Source organism: Quercus robur, chromosome 2 (assembly GCF_932294415.1).
Source record: "Quercus robur chromosome 2, dhQueRobu3.1, whole genome shotgun sequence".
Classification (NCBI taxonomy): domain Eukaryota; kingdom Viridiplantae; phylum Streptophyta; class Magnoliopsida; order Fagales; family Fagaceae; genus Quercus; species Quercus robur.
Genome location: NC_065535.1, coordinates 84,356,749 through 84,369,174, shown reverse-complemented (window position 1 = coordinate 84,369,174; position 12,426 = coordinate 84,356,749). Strand labels below are relative to the sequence as shown.

The following is a 12,426-nucleotide window of genomic DNA, read 5'->3' as shown; positions in this document are numbered from 1 at the left end:
ACTTTTCATTAGCGTACTAGGGCAATCATTCAAACCACAAACAGTACCACACACCTTCTGTGATCACTTCAACCCTAAAAAACACGTGTACGATCAACAAAAATTAACGTTTAGATTTTTTTTCTTCTTCTTATTATCGTGTTATGATTGATAACTCTACGGAGAATAATGATAAGTTGTGTACTAATGTATACCAAGTGTATCTGACGTGGTAATCATATCCGTCGTCAACTTTAACTGTCAAAAACGTGTCGGGTATTTTGGTACCGTTGGATAAGTAGATAACGCAAAGCCACATCCCTCGAAATCAGGAACAGAAGGTCGAGACCCAGAAGAACTCAAAAAGTAAAATAAAAATGGTGTCAAATTTTAGATACAGTGCTCGATCTCCAGCTATAAATACTAGTCTCTTAAACCCAACCGCATTGCATTCTTCGTCCTCGTATTCTCTTTTGTTTCCAAAGCCACTCAAACAACTCTCGAGTTCTGGTACTTTTCTATTTTCCTTTATCTTCGTTAATTCAGTCTGTTTGGTTCCCGAGAAATTGAAGGGAAATTTAAGTTGAATAGTTCAAAAAACTAACAAAGTTTGTTTTGTTTGTGCATGTTTTGGAATTCGCAGGTGTTGTTCTTATTCGAATCGAATATTTCCCGTATTTTCCTTTAAGGTATTTACTTACTAAACCCACATTAAAAAAAATAATAATTTAGAGCTGAATTCAATGAATCTAAGACTTTTAATTCCTTGGAATCGCAGAGAAACGATCTAAGAGCCCCGTGCAAAGAAGAAGAAGACAAAATGACGATTAAGCAGGCGGTTAGGATCTCCGACAGGAAGATCCTAGTAAAAGACCGAACAATCCTAACAGGAGTACCGGACAATGTGATAGCAACGTCCGGTTCGGAGACCGGTCCGGTCGAGGGCGTGTTCGTTGGTGCTGTTTTCGACAAAGAAAACAGTAGGCACGTGGTTTCTCTAGGAACGCTACGTGAGGTCCGGTTCATGTCGTGCTTTCGGTTCAAGTTATGGTGGATGGCCCAGAAGATGGGCGATAAAGGAAGAGACATTCCGTTAGAGACTCAGTTCCTATTGGTCGAGACCAAAGATGGGTCCCACCTCGACGAAAACGAGGAGAACCCGGTTGTCTACACGGTTTTCCTTCCTTTGATCGAAGGCTCGTTCCGTGCGGTTTTACAAGGCAATGATCGCGACGAGTTGGAGCTTTGTTTGGAGAGCGGTGACGTGGACACCAAAGCGTCGTCGTTTACTCACTCCTTGTTTATCAGCGCAGGGACTGATCCTTTTGCCACGATCACAGACGCGATCAGAGCCGTTAAATCGCATCTGAAGACTTTCCGTCAAAGGCACGAGAAAAAATTGCCTGGGATCGTTGACTATTTCGGTTGGTGCACCTGGGATGCGTTTTATCAAGAAGTGACTCAAGAAGGGGTTGAAGCTGGGCTTGAATCTTTGGCCGCTGGTGGGACCCCATCGAAGTTTGTGATCATCGATGATGGGTGGCAATCGGTCGGTGAGGATTCAAAGGAGGAGAGTCAGAGCGAGATGAATCAGCAGCCGTTGCTTAGGTTGACTGGGATTAAGGAAAACTCGAAGTTTCAAAACAAGGACGATCCGACGGTGGGGATTAAGAGCATAGTGAATATAGCTAAAGAGAAACATGGGTTGAAGTACGTGTACGTGTGGCATGCGATTACTGGGTACTGGGGTGGGGTCCGCCCGGGTGTGAAGGAGATGGAGGAATATGGGACGTTGATGAAATATCCAACGACGACAAAGGGAGTGATAGAGAATGATCCCACGTGGAAGACCGATGTTATGGCGACACAAGGATTGGGTTTGGTGAACCCAAAGAGTGTGTACAAGTTTTACAACGAGTTGCATAGTTATTTGGCGTCTGCGGGTATAGATGGGGTTAAGGTGGACGTGCAGTGTATACTGGAGACACTTGGAGCTGGGCTTGGTGGTCGGGTCGAGTTGACCCGGCAGTATCATCAGGCTCTTGATGCTTCCGTGGCTAGGAATTTCCCTGATAATGGGATCATTTCTTGCATGAGTCACAACACTGATGCACTTTACTGGTAAGTTTTCCTTGCTTGAATTAGTTCGATATAGTTAGTAATATAACATTTCATGATATGTTTTTCAGTTTATAACAATGAAATTACTGTCTATTTTAGGCAACAGCCTTATCTAACTTTCGTTAGCAAAAAAAGAAAAAGCCTTATCTAACTTTTGTTAGCAAAAAAATTACTGAATTTTTTTCTTTAAAGTGTTGTATTACTAAAAATATTTTACTAAAAATAATACTATACATTAAATGTGATCGTCATGAGCACTTGATGAAAATCATTGAATGGTTAAAATGAAAATAATTTTTATTTATTTATTATACAATTAGTGAGAATTGAGATATAATTTGATAAAGTGAGTGACAAATGATGTGATTGATGCAGCTCGAAACAAACGGCAGTGGTGAGAGCATCAGATGATTTTTTCCCGCGGGATCCGACATCACATACAATACACATAGCGGCAGTGTCATACAACAGTGTGTTTTTGGGGGAGTTTATGCAGCCTGATTGGGATATGTTTCACTCTCTTCACCCAGCTGCTGATTACCATGGATCAGCCAGGGCTATTAGTGGTGGCCCACTTTATGTTAGGTAAGTGAGTACTGAGTAGTTAGTTTTATTAAATACTCATAATGAGTCATTCATTATTTCACCAGTTTTATTCATCACTTTATTACGCAACTCTAACGGATATATGTGTATTTGTGATTGTGTTTTTGGGGGTACAGTGATGCGCCAGGGAACCACAATTTTGAGCTATTAAAGAAGATGGTGTTGCCTGATGGTTCCATCCTTCGAGCCCGTTTGCCTGGTCGGCCCACTAGGGATTGCTTGTTCACTGACCCAGCCCGTGATGGTGTTAGGTATTTACCTTTTCCTCTCTCTCTCTCTCATTAATTTTTTTTTTTTGAGAATCATCTCTCTCATTAATTGAATAGCAGTTTGGAGTTGCTAAAGTAAAAGTAGAGTTAGAACTTGGCATATAGAATTTTAGCGTGTGTTAAATAAATTATGATGATTTAAAAAAAAAAAATGCTTGATTTATAAAGCATCCATACTAAATTATACTGATTTTTCTTTTGAGGTAACAAATATAGGCTCATTAATGGTATAAAACTTAAAAAAAAAAAAAAAAAAGGTCTTTAATAAAAAACAATTGTTCAGATTAATTTTCTACATTAGATTTTTTTTTTTTTTTTTTTTTTTTTTTTTTTTTTTTGGGCTGAGAAAGTGAAATATATATATATTAAGTTATTAACAACCCAAAATAAACATATTACAGTAATCTAGAGTAGATATTTGTTGGACTTTCCATAGATACACAAAATACAAAGAGGTTGGACAAATCCAATATAGACAAAAGGTATTATTTAAAGTAATTCTCAAAACAGCTAAACCATCAACATACTTATTAGCTTCCCTAAACATGTGCTGCACTGAACCCTGCCAAGGCCTAGCTAGGATGCTCTTGCAATCAGTAATGAAAGCAGTTTTAAATTTTAAGGTTTAATTTATAACCTTTTAAACTGTATGCAATCTAGCTTTAAAAATTCAGAATCAATCCTAAGAAGACCCCAGTTTCATTTTTTAAGTAGTTTATTGATCAAGTAAATACTTTGAGATACTTATACTTTACCCAGCTTATGATGATTTTTTGATTTCAAAAGAAGCATATATATAAATTCTAACAAAATAAATTAAATTAAATGATGCATCAGCTTGCTGAAGATATGGAATATGAACAAGTACACTGGAGTCCTGGGTGTATACAACTGCCAAGGTGCAGCCTGGAACAGCATTGAAAGAAAGAACACCTTCCACCAAACCAAATCAGACTCTCTCACTGGCTACATTCGAGGCCGTGACGTCCATCTCATAGCGGAGGCCGCCACTGAGCCCAACTGGAACGGTGACTGTGCCGTCTACTGTCACCGGTCGGGTGAGCTTGTAGTCCTTCCATACAATGCATCCATGCCAGTGTCACTCAAGGTCCTTGAGCATGACATTTTCACTGTCACACCCATCAAGGTTTTAGCACCCGGTTTTGGTTTTGCTCCCTTTGGACTCATCAACATGTTCAATGCTGGTGGAGCTATCGAAGGGTTGGAATATGAAGTGGAGAATAAGAGTTCAGAGTTGGTTGGTAAAGTTTATTTAGAGGTTAAAGGGTGTGGTAAATTTGGTGCATATTCAATGACCAGGCCGAAGAGGTGCATTGTGGATTCTAATGTGGTTGAGTTTGTGTATGATTCGGAGTCTGGTTTGGTGACTTTGAGCTTGGATCAGTTGCCTGAGGAGGGTCAGAAGGTTCATTTTATTGAGTTTGAGTTATGAGCAATTCTTTGTATCAATTAGGTAAAGAGAGGTAGAGGAGGGTGAAATGCTGGGTGGGCTATTTGGGATTCTGATGAGAGAGGGATTTGCCATTGTGTCTGTTGTATTTTAACAAACCCATTATTGTATGTTGGGTTCATTAGTTAATGTAAGATTCGGAGGGAAATAAATCTAAATAAAGTCTCTTTCTTTTGCATAATATATACCATGTCTTTACATTTTTTTTCCTTAAAAAAAAAATATAGAAAGAACACTAATCAAAATAGCAGTTTCAAACTGACCAGCACAATCAAAATTATATGAAGAAACATCAAGGCCCCAGACGATGATAATAAGAAGCATGGCTTTCTGTCCAGAGCCTTGCAGAGCAGCATTGACCACTTTTATCATAAAAGAGAATTTGCATTCGAATTCCCCTCAGAGCCGTGCAGTTATTTGTAAGCTGACCATTGTCCATTTTAATTGAGTCATCAAGTACCTACAAACAATCATCAAAAAAAAAAAATTATTCTTGTTTTATTTTTGTTATTTATATTTATTCAGATAACAAAAATAAGAAAAAGAAATACAAATATGAATACAACAGCCCAGCGGGATGGAGAGAACCATTAACATATGATGAAGTCATTAATTACCACTGGGATGATCACAAATCAGATTACATGCATGTTCACTTTGCCCAAAATTTAAACCCATAAAAAAAGAAGTTAAATGGAATAAAATGGAGACATGCTCAATGGAAAGCTTGGTTTCCAATTGAACACAATGGCAGTCACCGGGATCATCACATTCTTCGTGTCACATACAAAGCTGTACTCTAATCCTGATATCAGTGAAGATAACAGTGACTTCCAACATTCTGTTTGTTAATTGGCGGGCTCAAACTCAATTACTGTATCATTTTGATCAGTGGAGCTAGGAATTTCTTCTGTTAACCCTCTACAATTTAACAACCAGCGACATGGCCTTCCATTCTCCTCCAAATAATTAACAAAAACTCATGTCAATTGCAAGATTAACAGGAAATTTTTGTAATAGGAAGCCTTTGAATGAATTAATTGAATGCATATTCTAAACAGACCATCATTCATGATTTCACTCCTACACAATCGTTTGCTGTATTTACAAATCCACTGTACGTACTGATGGGGCATAATCAAATAAGAACCTAACCCAAGGATCCATTAGCATTCTTCCTTTCTGAAACAAAATTAGGAGGAGATGCTTTTGTGTAGAAGTGCAATAAGAATGGAATAAAAAATATCCAGAAACTATCCCTGCCCCTGAACCTTGCTCAACTGTGGAGGAAACTGTGCCTTCATGAAGCTGCCACAGGTGCCGTTGCCATTACATTTGTAATAGTAGTTGTTCCAGTTCTTGATCAAAGTCGTCATCATCTTGCTGTTGTTGCTCTTCTTGTTGTAGCTGCAACAGCGGCTGTTGTTCTCCACAAGGTTGCTGGCTGAATCCTGTTTGTCGATAAAAGATATCTTTTTGGACATTCCAGTCATCAGATATCTTCTCTACTGTATCTCCAATTAATTTCTTATCTTCTGATATGTGCGTTATGTCTTGGGTATCCACCACCTTGCTGGCCTCTTTAACAAGAAATCAAGATGAGAGGCATAAATAAAGAATTGAATTACCATAATTAAACTTCTTAAAGGACAGAAGGACAAAACTGTCTGTAACAAGGGAGACAGTAGAAGAATTTGCATTAAGTGGCACTACAAACAGTGCATGGTAAAATCAGTTTTTTGTTTTTATCTTTTTTAGAGGTGGGGGGAGTTACAAATAATATTGCATGTAATCTTGAGAGAAGATTTAACAGTGAAACTAGTTTAAAAAAGCAAAATATAAATGTGAATGTTGTCATTCTAAAAGAGTAGAGAAAATGTGGGTATTAGGAATTTCATAAATAATTTGGAGATTATTCAGTTTTCACAATTCTTTTTAATAAGTATTTGGTATTGACAACGAACATGACATTTGTCAAGGATATGGATTTTAAGAGATATAAATTAAAAACAAAAAATCTATGTAACATCATTGAAAATCATATTGGCCATTCTGACCTAAAAGTACGTAGACAAGTCATACCAGATGTACTCACTGAATGCCTAAGATTAGTTGATAAGATCTTTTAGGTTGCACTGTGTGAAGGAAATTAGAGTGAAAAATAATAGCTTAAAAAATTTCATCTGAATATCTTCAGGGTTGATGCACCATACTAGCTTTCTAGAATGCTAAAGATAGCACCACTAAATATCGTGATAACACTTGGAAACATATAAGTTGCTCCCATATTTCTCTGCTTATTCTGTTGCTGCTGAATTAGGTAAGGAAAAATAAAATACCTTCAATGGCCAATTTCTTTGACTCTGCATATTCTTTTGACATTTTCTGTAGCACATTCAAGTCAACTTCCGTACCCTGGTATTTATGGGTGGGGGGGATGAAGGATGTTAGATGCAGTATAAGCAAAACAAGCTAATTTGCAGAGAAGTATAAAATGAAATCCACAGGAACACAGTACCCAGTATGACAATGAAGGATCACCTAATCAACAAGCTGATAAGTGGCTAAAAGGTATAACAGGCAAAACAAACTGACTGTCAATCTACACACACCTCAAAAACCTCTGGGTGAATTGTAGATTTAACTGAAAGATGTGTGTTCATAAGAGGACATTAACCCCAGAAGAAAAATCATTTTAAGTTAAAAGTACTACTTTCAAAGTACAGAACAATTTTCAACAATGCAATTCGAAGTTAGCAAACAGCCAGATAACTGGTCAGTCCTCATTCAACTTTGGATCCGCCACCGACATCAATCAATGAAGTCGAATAAGCACTCCCAAAGAAAAATTCAATCAAATTTCACATACTCTTCTCAAGGTTATTACAACATTTGCAGCTTGTGTTTGGTCTGGAGCCATCTAAGTTGGGTTAAATCTCACTTTGCTTTTCCCTAATTACATTTACAATTGGATTGGTTTGGGTTAAATGATCTCCAGCAGTCATCAGTGCTTTCCATTGATAGGTAAATACTCGACTCATGCACTGCAAAATATTGAACCCATGAACTTACCTTCCATCCTTTCTAATGGGGAAGAAGATGACATCAGTACAAGGAGCATTGGCAACAGTCATCAATGCTCAGTATGCCCTAAACCAATTGGTAACATCCTACTATAGTTTACATATCGCAATTTTGGAAGAATTTCAAAATTCTATGATTTATCACGTAGTTGAAATATTTATATGGATGCAACCATTCAAAAGTGGTAGATTTCTTGTTGAATAAGTTCAAAAGTTGCAGAATTCTGAACTACTCTCAGCCCCTTAGAGCGAGACACTATAATCTGAAAGAAAAATAATGTATTTTTCACCAATTATGTCATTATAATGAAATCCAAAAAGTTGACATCCCTGATCATGCGTCTGCTCAAGGAGTGTAAAGATATATAAATGTATCTCATAAAGCACCATGATATTTACCAAGTCCAAGCGGAGGAAGTGCTCTATCCGAGTGTTAGCAAATAACCTGTTAGTCAAAAGGAAAGCAGGAAGCAATAATATGTTCAGATTATGTGAAATCACGTGTAATATGTTTAGTAAAAAAAACATAAAATAAAGATAATATGTTGCAACATACTTATCATATGCAACTTGAATGCGGGCATTCTGTAATTCTGTGAGTTGATTTACTGTCTCTGTAACAGAGCCTTCATTCATCTCCACAGACCCAAAGAGGAACATTTTTTTCTCAAGCATCCTTTTGACCAAAGCAGATACCACATTTATACCTTTTTCTTTTGCATCAACAACAAGGTTTGTAAGTTTCTTCAGCTCTCCTGTCAAATGGGAATGAAGTAAGCTGAGTGAGAGAGAGAGAGAGAGAGAGAGGACATCCTAGGTTTTGGTTAAACAAAGCATATAATAACACTTTCATTAGAGTCCATGCATGAGTCAAAAATAAACCAGCCACCAAGCTGGCAGAGCTGAAAGGAATAGTACCAGAGTATAATATTCGAGTATAGATTAAAACTAATCGGTGCCTTTACCTACTAACAATCACAACCAACTCTTTCCATATCAATTTTAGGAAAGTAAAACAGAGAAGATGTTTATGTTGTTCTTTTTCTCACATCAACAATGATTTCACAGTTTTAAGAATAATAAAGTGGCAGCTGACATGTATGAATTTTTTTTTTTTAAAGGAAAGAAGAACTGAAGAAGAAGAAGGTAAAATTGACCTCCAGTCAGGAAAATTAATGGTTAACAGCAATACATGTTATTTCAATCATTCATGAATCCAAGTAGGGAGTTTGCCATCCACAACAATAACATACGCTCTGCCCCAACAACAAATGGATTTGACTTTTGAACCTACTCCTATAAAGCACTTCATGAAGCCATCAATTATCATACTTAGCATCACTTTGAAGATAAATACCATGGTCTGGAATTGCTAGATTAGGCAACATGCAGAAAATTAAGCTTTAGGAAGTTCAACAAAAAAACAACAAAACAGAACAATCCATCAATGCACTAAAAGAGAAACCACAATTACACCTTCTATTGAATGCAAATCTACATCAATAGCATATATGGACATGATAATAGAAAAGATCATCAGAATTTGAGCATGGGAAAAGTCAAAGAAAAGCCTAAGAGAAGATGGTTTAAAATATTAGTTTACTTATGTCACAATAATATAGCCAAACACTACAAACTTAAACTGCAGGCATAAGGTAGGTAGTTTGAAAGGTTTAAATTCATACAATGAGTGCAGTCGGTAAAAGCATTGAACGCACTTTAGTACCAAGTTTAGTGTACAATCATACCAAGGGATAGATATATTCTGAAAGGAGGTTTGAAAGGCTGAGTCTCATAGAGGCAGTAAAGGCAATAGAGCCCACCCAATCTGCGTGATAAAGAAGCATTACCTACAATGTAACCTGCACAGGAATACTCAAGAGTTACAATACCATGGCAAAAACACAAAGATAATAGAGACGAGAAAGTTCCACACGCATCCAATGAGTTTTCTATCCATGACTTTTGTAGATTGAGGAAGTGCCATTTGAGCTAATATTCATTGGCAAAACTTAATGTAACATAAAATTTACGCAATTAGTAATTTTTGTGGACATAACAACCTCTGAATCAAAAAAGTTTCATATAAAATTCAATGAATTCTCATTCCATTGTTTTCATAATACAATAAGAGATGCAATTAGATAGATTAAACACAATTAATAACTAAATTGAATAATGTAAAAGAGCGTACCAATTGAATGGGCATACAAAGATTGCATAAAGAAGGCCAAGTTGGAAGAAGGACTAGCCTCATATATGTAGGAGAACTTTCTAGAAAGCCAAACTCTCTTCATATCAGCCAAAGCTGTAGATTCACCCTGTTAAAAAAATCCACAAGGATTAAAATATAAAAACGAATTAATAATTTAAATTAAGAAGAATGGTATAATTAGAAAATGGTACCTCAGCAAACTCGCCTATAAGCTCATCAATGTCTAGCTTGAATGGAGAGAGATCCATTTGCTTACGAAAAAAAAACTGCAGATATTTGAAATCATAAGGTAAAAATCAAATTTGAAAAAGAAGAAGTAAAACATGGTATTGAAACTGAATATTCAAAATAAAACATTTTCTCAAGCATTCATATGATAATGACTACCGGTATTGATAATCGAGGAAGTTTCAAAACCAGTTAAAGGGTTTGCAAATTCGTGAGAAAAAAGTATATTATTGGACGTGATGGGCACTAACCCAAGCCGGCTTCGAGTTCTGCACGCTGGTCCAAGCTGCCCAAGAAAATATATTATTGGACGTCGCCGTCGACGCCGCCACCGGCTCTGGTAAAACCCTGGCCTTCGTGGTCCCACTCGTCGAGATCCTCCGCCGCAACAAAACCCCTCCTAAACCAAACCAGGTTCGTTTCTAAATCCTGTTTGTTTGCCGAGAAAGCTCAAGGAAAATTAAAAAAAAAAAACTAAATGGAAAATTGTTTCATTTTTTTTTTTCATTTACCTATTTTCTCAGGAAAGATCATTTATAGAATAAGTTTGTAATTTTGTTAATTTAAAAATGATAAATTAACGAATTCATTTAGTTAATAATTTATCTACTCTATTTTTCTCTCTATTTAAAGCTCTTCAATTTTGGGAATTAAAAATAAAGGGTTAGAAGTATTTGAAACCGCTCCAAATCTCTCTCCTTTCTTCTTTAAAAAACTTCCAAACAAAGTCAGTAAATTACTCTCCCTTCTTCTACTTTACTCTCCTCCTTTTTTTTTTACTTCCAAACAGGCCATTAAGGTTTGATGGGTTTTCTTTCCTTCCAGAGAGGGACAGAGAGAGAGCGACAGAGCTTCTGAGAGAGAAATCGGAGAAGAATGAAGATGGAGTTTGTTTGGGGTTTGTTTTTGTTTTTCACGGATGATGTTAACGTTGTTTGCTGAACTCTATTGATTAATTGGGAAGACAGGTGACACGCAGGGGCATAGCCAGGAATGAACACTTGGGGGGGCCGGGTTGTAACAGAAATATACTAAATATAATTCTTAAGTCTATTAGATACAAAATTATCAACTTTCATATATCATCATATACTTGAACATGTTGGGAATTCAACCGAAATTTCAAACATGTGAGAAACAAAAAAATAGAGAAAAGAAAACGCCAAAAGAAAAACAATCACACGCACAAGACAGTATTTACGTGGTTCGGTAATTTGCCTACGTCCACAAAGTTGCAGGGATTTCACTATTATAAAAGAAAATTACAATGTGCGGTTACAGTGTTTTTCTTTCTCAAAAACAACAAGAAGACAAAACTCTAATCACACAAAAAAAAAACGGCTTTTATATCCTTATGTGAATTAAACCATGAAGGTTGAAATCGATGACGATGAGTATCATCATTGTATGGATAATTTATATCTTTATGTTGATATAGACCTTTTTCGATATAAGCTTGTTGGATTTCATCTTGTTTGTCGACAGGAAATTCACATATTTGTTTATATGATCCTGGATCACGATCTATCTCTTCAAATTGAAGTTTTGGACATTTGGAGGGATGTTCATCAGGCATTGAAGTATTAACATTTGTTTCTACAGCCATAGGTGTCCTAATTTCTAAATTGCTAACGTCTTGTTTCTTAAAGAATGCATCAATTGTTTTTCGTTTGTTCATAATTCTTTTAGCTTTAAGAATATGACTCAAAAATTAACCTGAAAAAAATTTTAAAAAATAAAATTTTAATTAGAAATTTTTACTTAATTATATGAATGTTATTCATACTCAAGAAAAAAACAAAATTTCCACTATAATTTAAACAGTCAACCCATTTTTAATACAACTTTAATTAATAATAACCCCTCAAACAAAAACAAAAATAATTTAATTAATTTGTCTTTTATAATGTATTGGTTAATTTAATTATATAGCTTTAATTAATGTTGTTTAGCGTAACAATAAACTATATTGCTTTAATTTATTTGTCATTAATTATACAATTAACTAATTATAGTATAATAGTGATACTGTAACTAATTAACTATCTATTGTATCCATTAGCTAATGGACTGCAACTAAAATAATATTAATCAATAAAAGTTGGATGGTGAAGTCCTTTAAACAAAAAAACAAAAAAAAAACCGATATTATTTATATTATATGATTTTCAAAATTTTTTTAAATTGTTTTTTTCCAAGTTTCAATTCCAAAATTGAAACTTCCAAAATTGAAACTTGGGTAACATGTGAACACACAACACACAAACACACCCACCAACAAGCCCAACCCAACACACAAACACACCCACTGACCCACCAAAAACAAAAACACTTATAACACACAAACACACAACACAGAACACACAACACAAACATGGTTGTGGTTGTACAACAGGACCCAAAAAAAAAAAAATATATATATATATATATATATTGTTATGAGTGCAGGTGTGT

General features: G+C 35.7%; 2 protein-coding genes across 4 annotated transcripts; one reads left to right on the top strand and one right to left on the bottom strand.

Moving 5' to 3' along the window:
• The first annotated feature begins 298 nt into the window (after positions 1–298).
• Positions 299–4,629, top strand: LOC126715452 (probable galactinol--sucrose galactosyltransferase 6). Of its 2 annotated transcripts, none has more exons than XM_050416049.1 (6): positions 299–491; positions 609–668; positions 758–2,100; positions 2,476–2,685; positions 2,823–2,957; positions 3,813–4,629. In XM_050416049.1, exons 1-6 carry the CDS (start codon positions 357–359, stop codon positions 4,426–4,428), a joined length of 2,499 nt encoding a protein of 832 aa, XP_050272006.1. In that variant the 5' UTR covers positions 299–356; the 3' UTR covers positions 4,429–4,629. The 2 variants fall into 2 exon arrangements, with proteins under 2 accessions (XP_050272006.1, XP_050272007.1); XM_050416050.1 differs by having other exon boundaries at positions 339–489; positions 623–668.
• An 825-nt stretch (positions 4,630–5,454) lies between these two features.
• On the bottom strand, positions 5,455–10,480 carry LOC126715453 (uncharacterized). 2 transcript variants are annotated; one of them, XM_050416051.1, is made up of 9 exons: positions 10,223–10,480; positions 10,132–10,179; positions 9,936–10,010; positions 9,724–9,850; positions 9,278–9,391; positions 8,086–8,284; positions 7,929–7,974; positions 6,786–6,861; positions 5,455–6,026 (listed from the first exon to the last, which is right to left on the bottom strand). In XM_050416051.1, the coding sequence occupies exons 3-9, from the start codon at positions 9,990–9,992 to the stop codon at positions 5,776–5,778; spliced, it is 870 nt and encodes a 289-aa protein (XP_050272008.1). In that variant the 5' UTR covers positions 9,993–10,010; positions 10,132–10,179; positions 10,223–10,480; the 3' UTR covers positions 5,455–5,775. The 2 variants fall into 2 exon arrangements, with proteins under 2 accessions (XP_050272008.1, XP_050272009.1); XM_050416052.1 differs by lacking the exon at positions 10,132–10,179 and having other exon boundaries at positions 9,936–9,995; positions 10,224–10,480.
• Positions 10,481–12,426: the final 1,946 nt, after the last annotated feature.

What these genes read in the sequence shown, in the direction of transcription:
- LOC126715453 (XM_050416051.1), bottom strand. Translation starts at nt 9,992, where the DNA reads ATGGATCTCTCTCCATTCAAGCTAGACATTGATGAGCTTATAGGCGAG. An exon ending in TTATAGGCGAGTTTGCTGAG is followed by an intron (nt 9,851 to 9,935) that starts GTACCATTTTCT and finishes TTTTTTTAACAG; the next exon opens with GGTGAATCTACAGCTTTGGC. An exon ending in CAGAATATATCTATCCCTTG is followed by an intron (nt 8,285 to 9,277) that starts GTATGATTGTAC and finishes CCCATTTGACAG; the next exon opens with GAGAGCTGAAGAAACTTACA.
- LOC126715452 (XM_050416049.1), top strand. Translation starts at nt 357, where the DNA reads ATGGTGTCAAATTTTAGATACAGTGCTCGATCTCCAGCTATAAATACT. An exon ending in AACAACTCTCGAGTTCTGGT is followed by an intron (nt 492 to 608) that starts ACTTTTCTATTT and finishes GTTTGTGCATGT; the next exon opens with TTTGGAATTCGCAGGTGTTG. An exon ending in GGTGGCCCACTTTATGTTAG is followed by an intron (nt 2,686 to 2,822) that starts GTAAGTGAGTAC and finishes TTGGGGGTACAG; the next exon opens with TGATGCGCCAGGGAACCACA.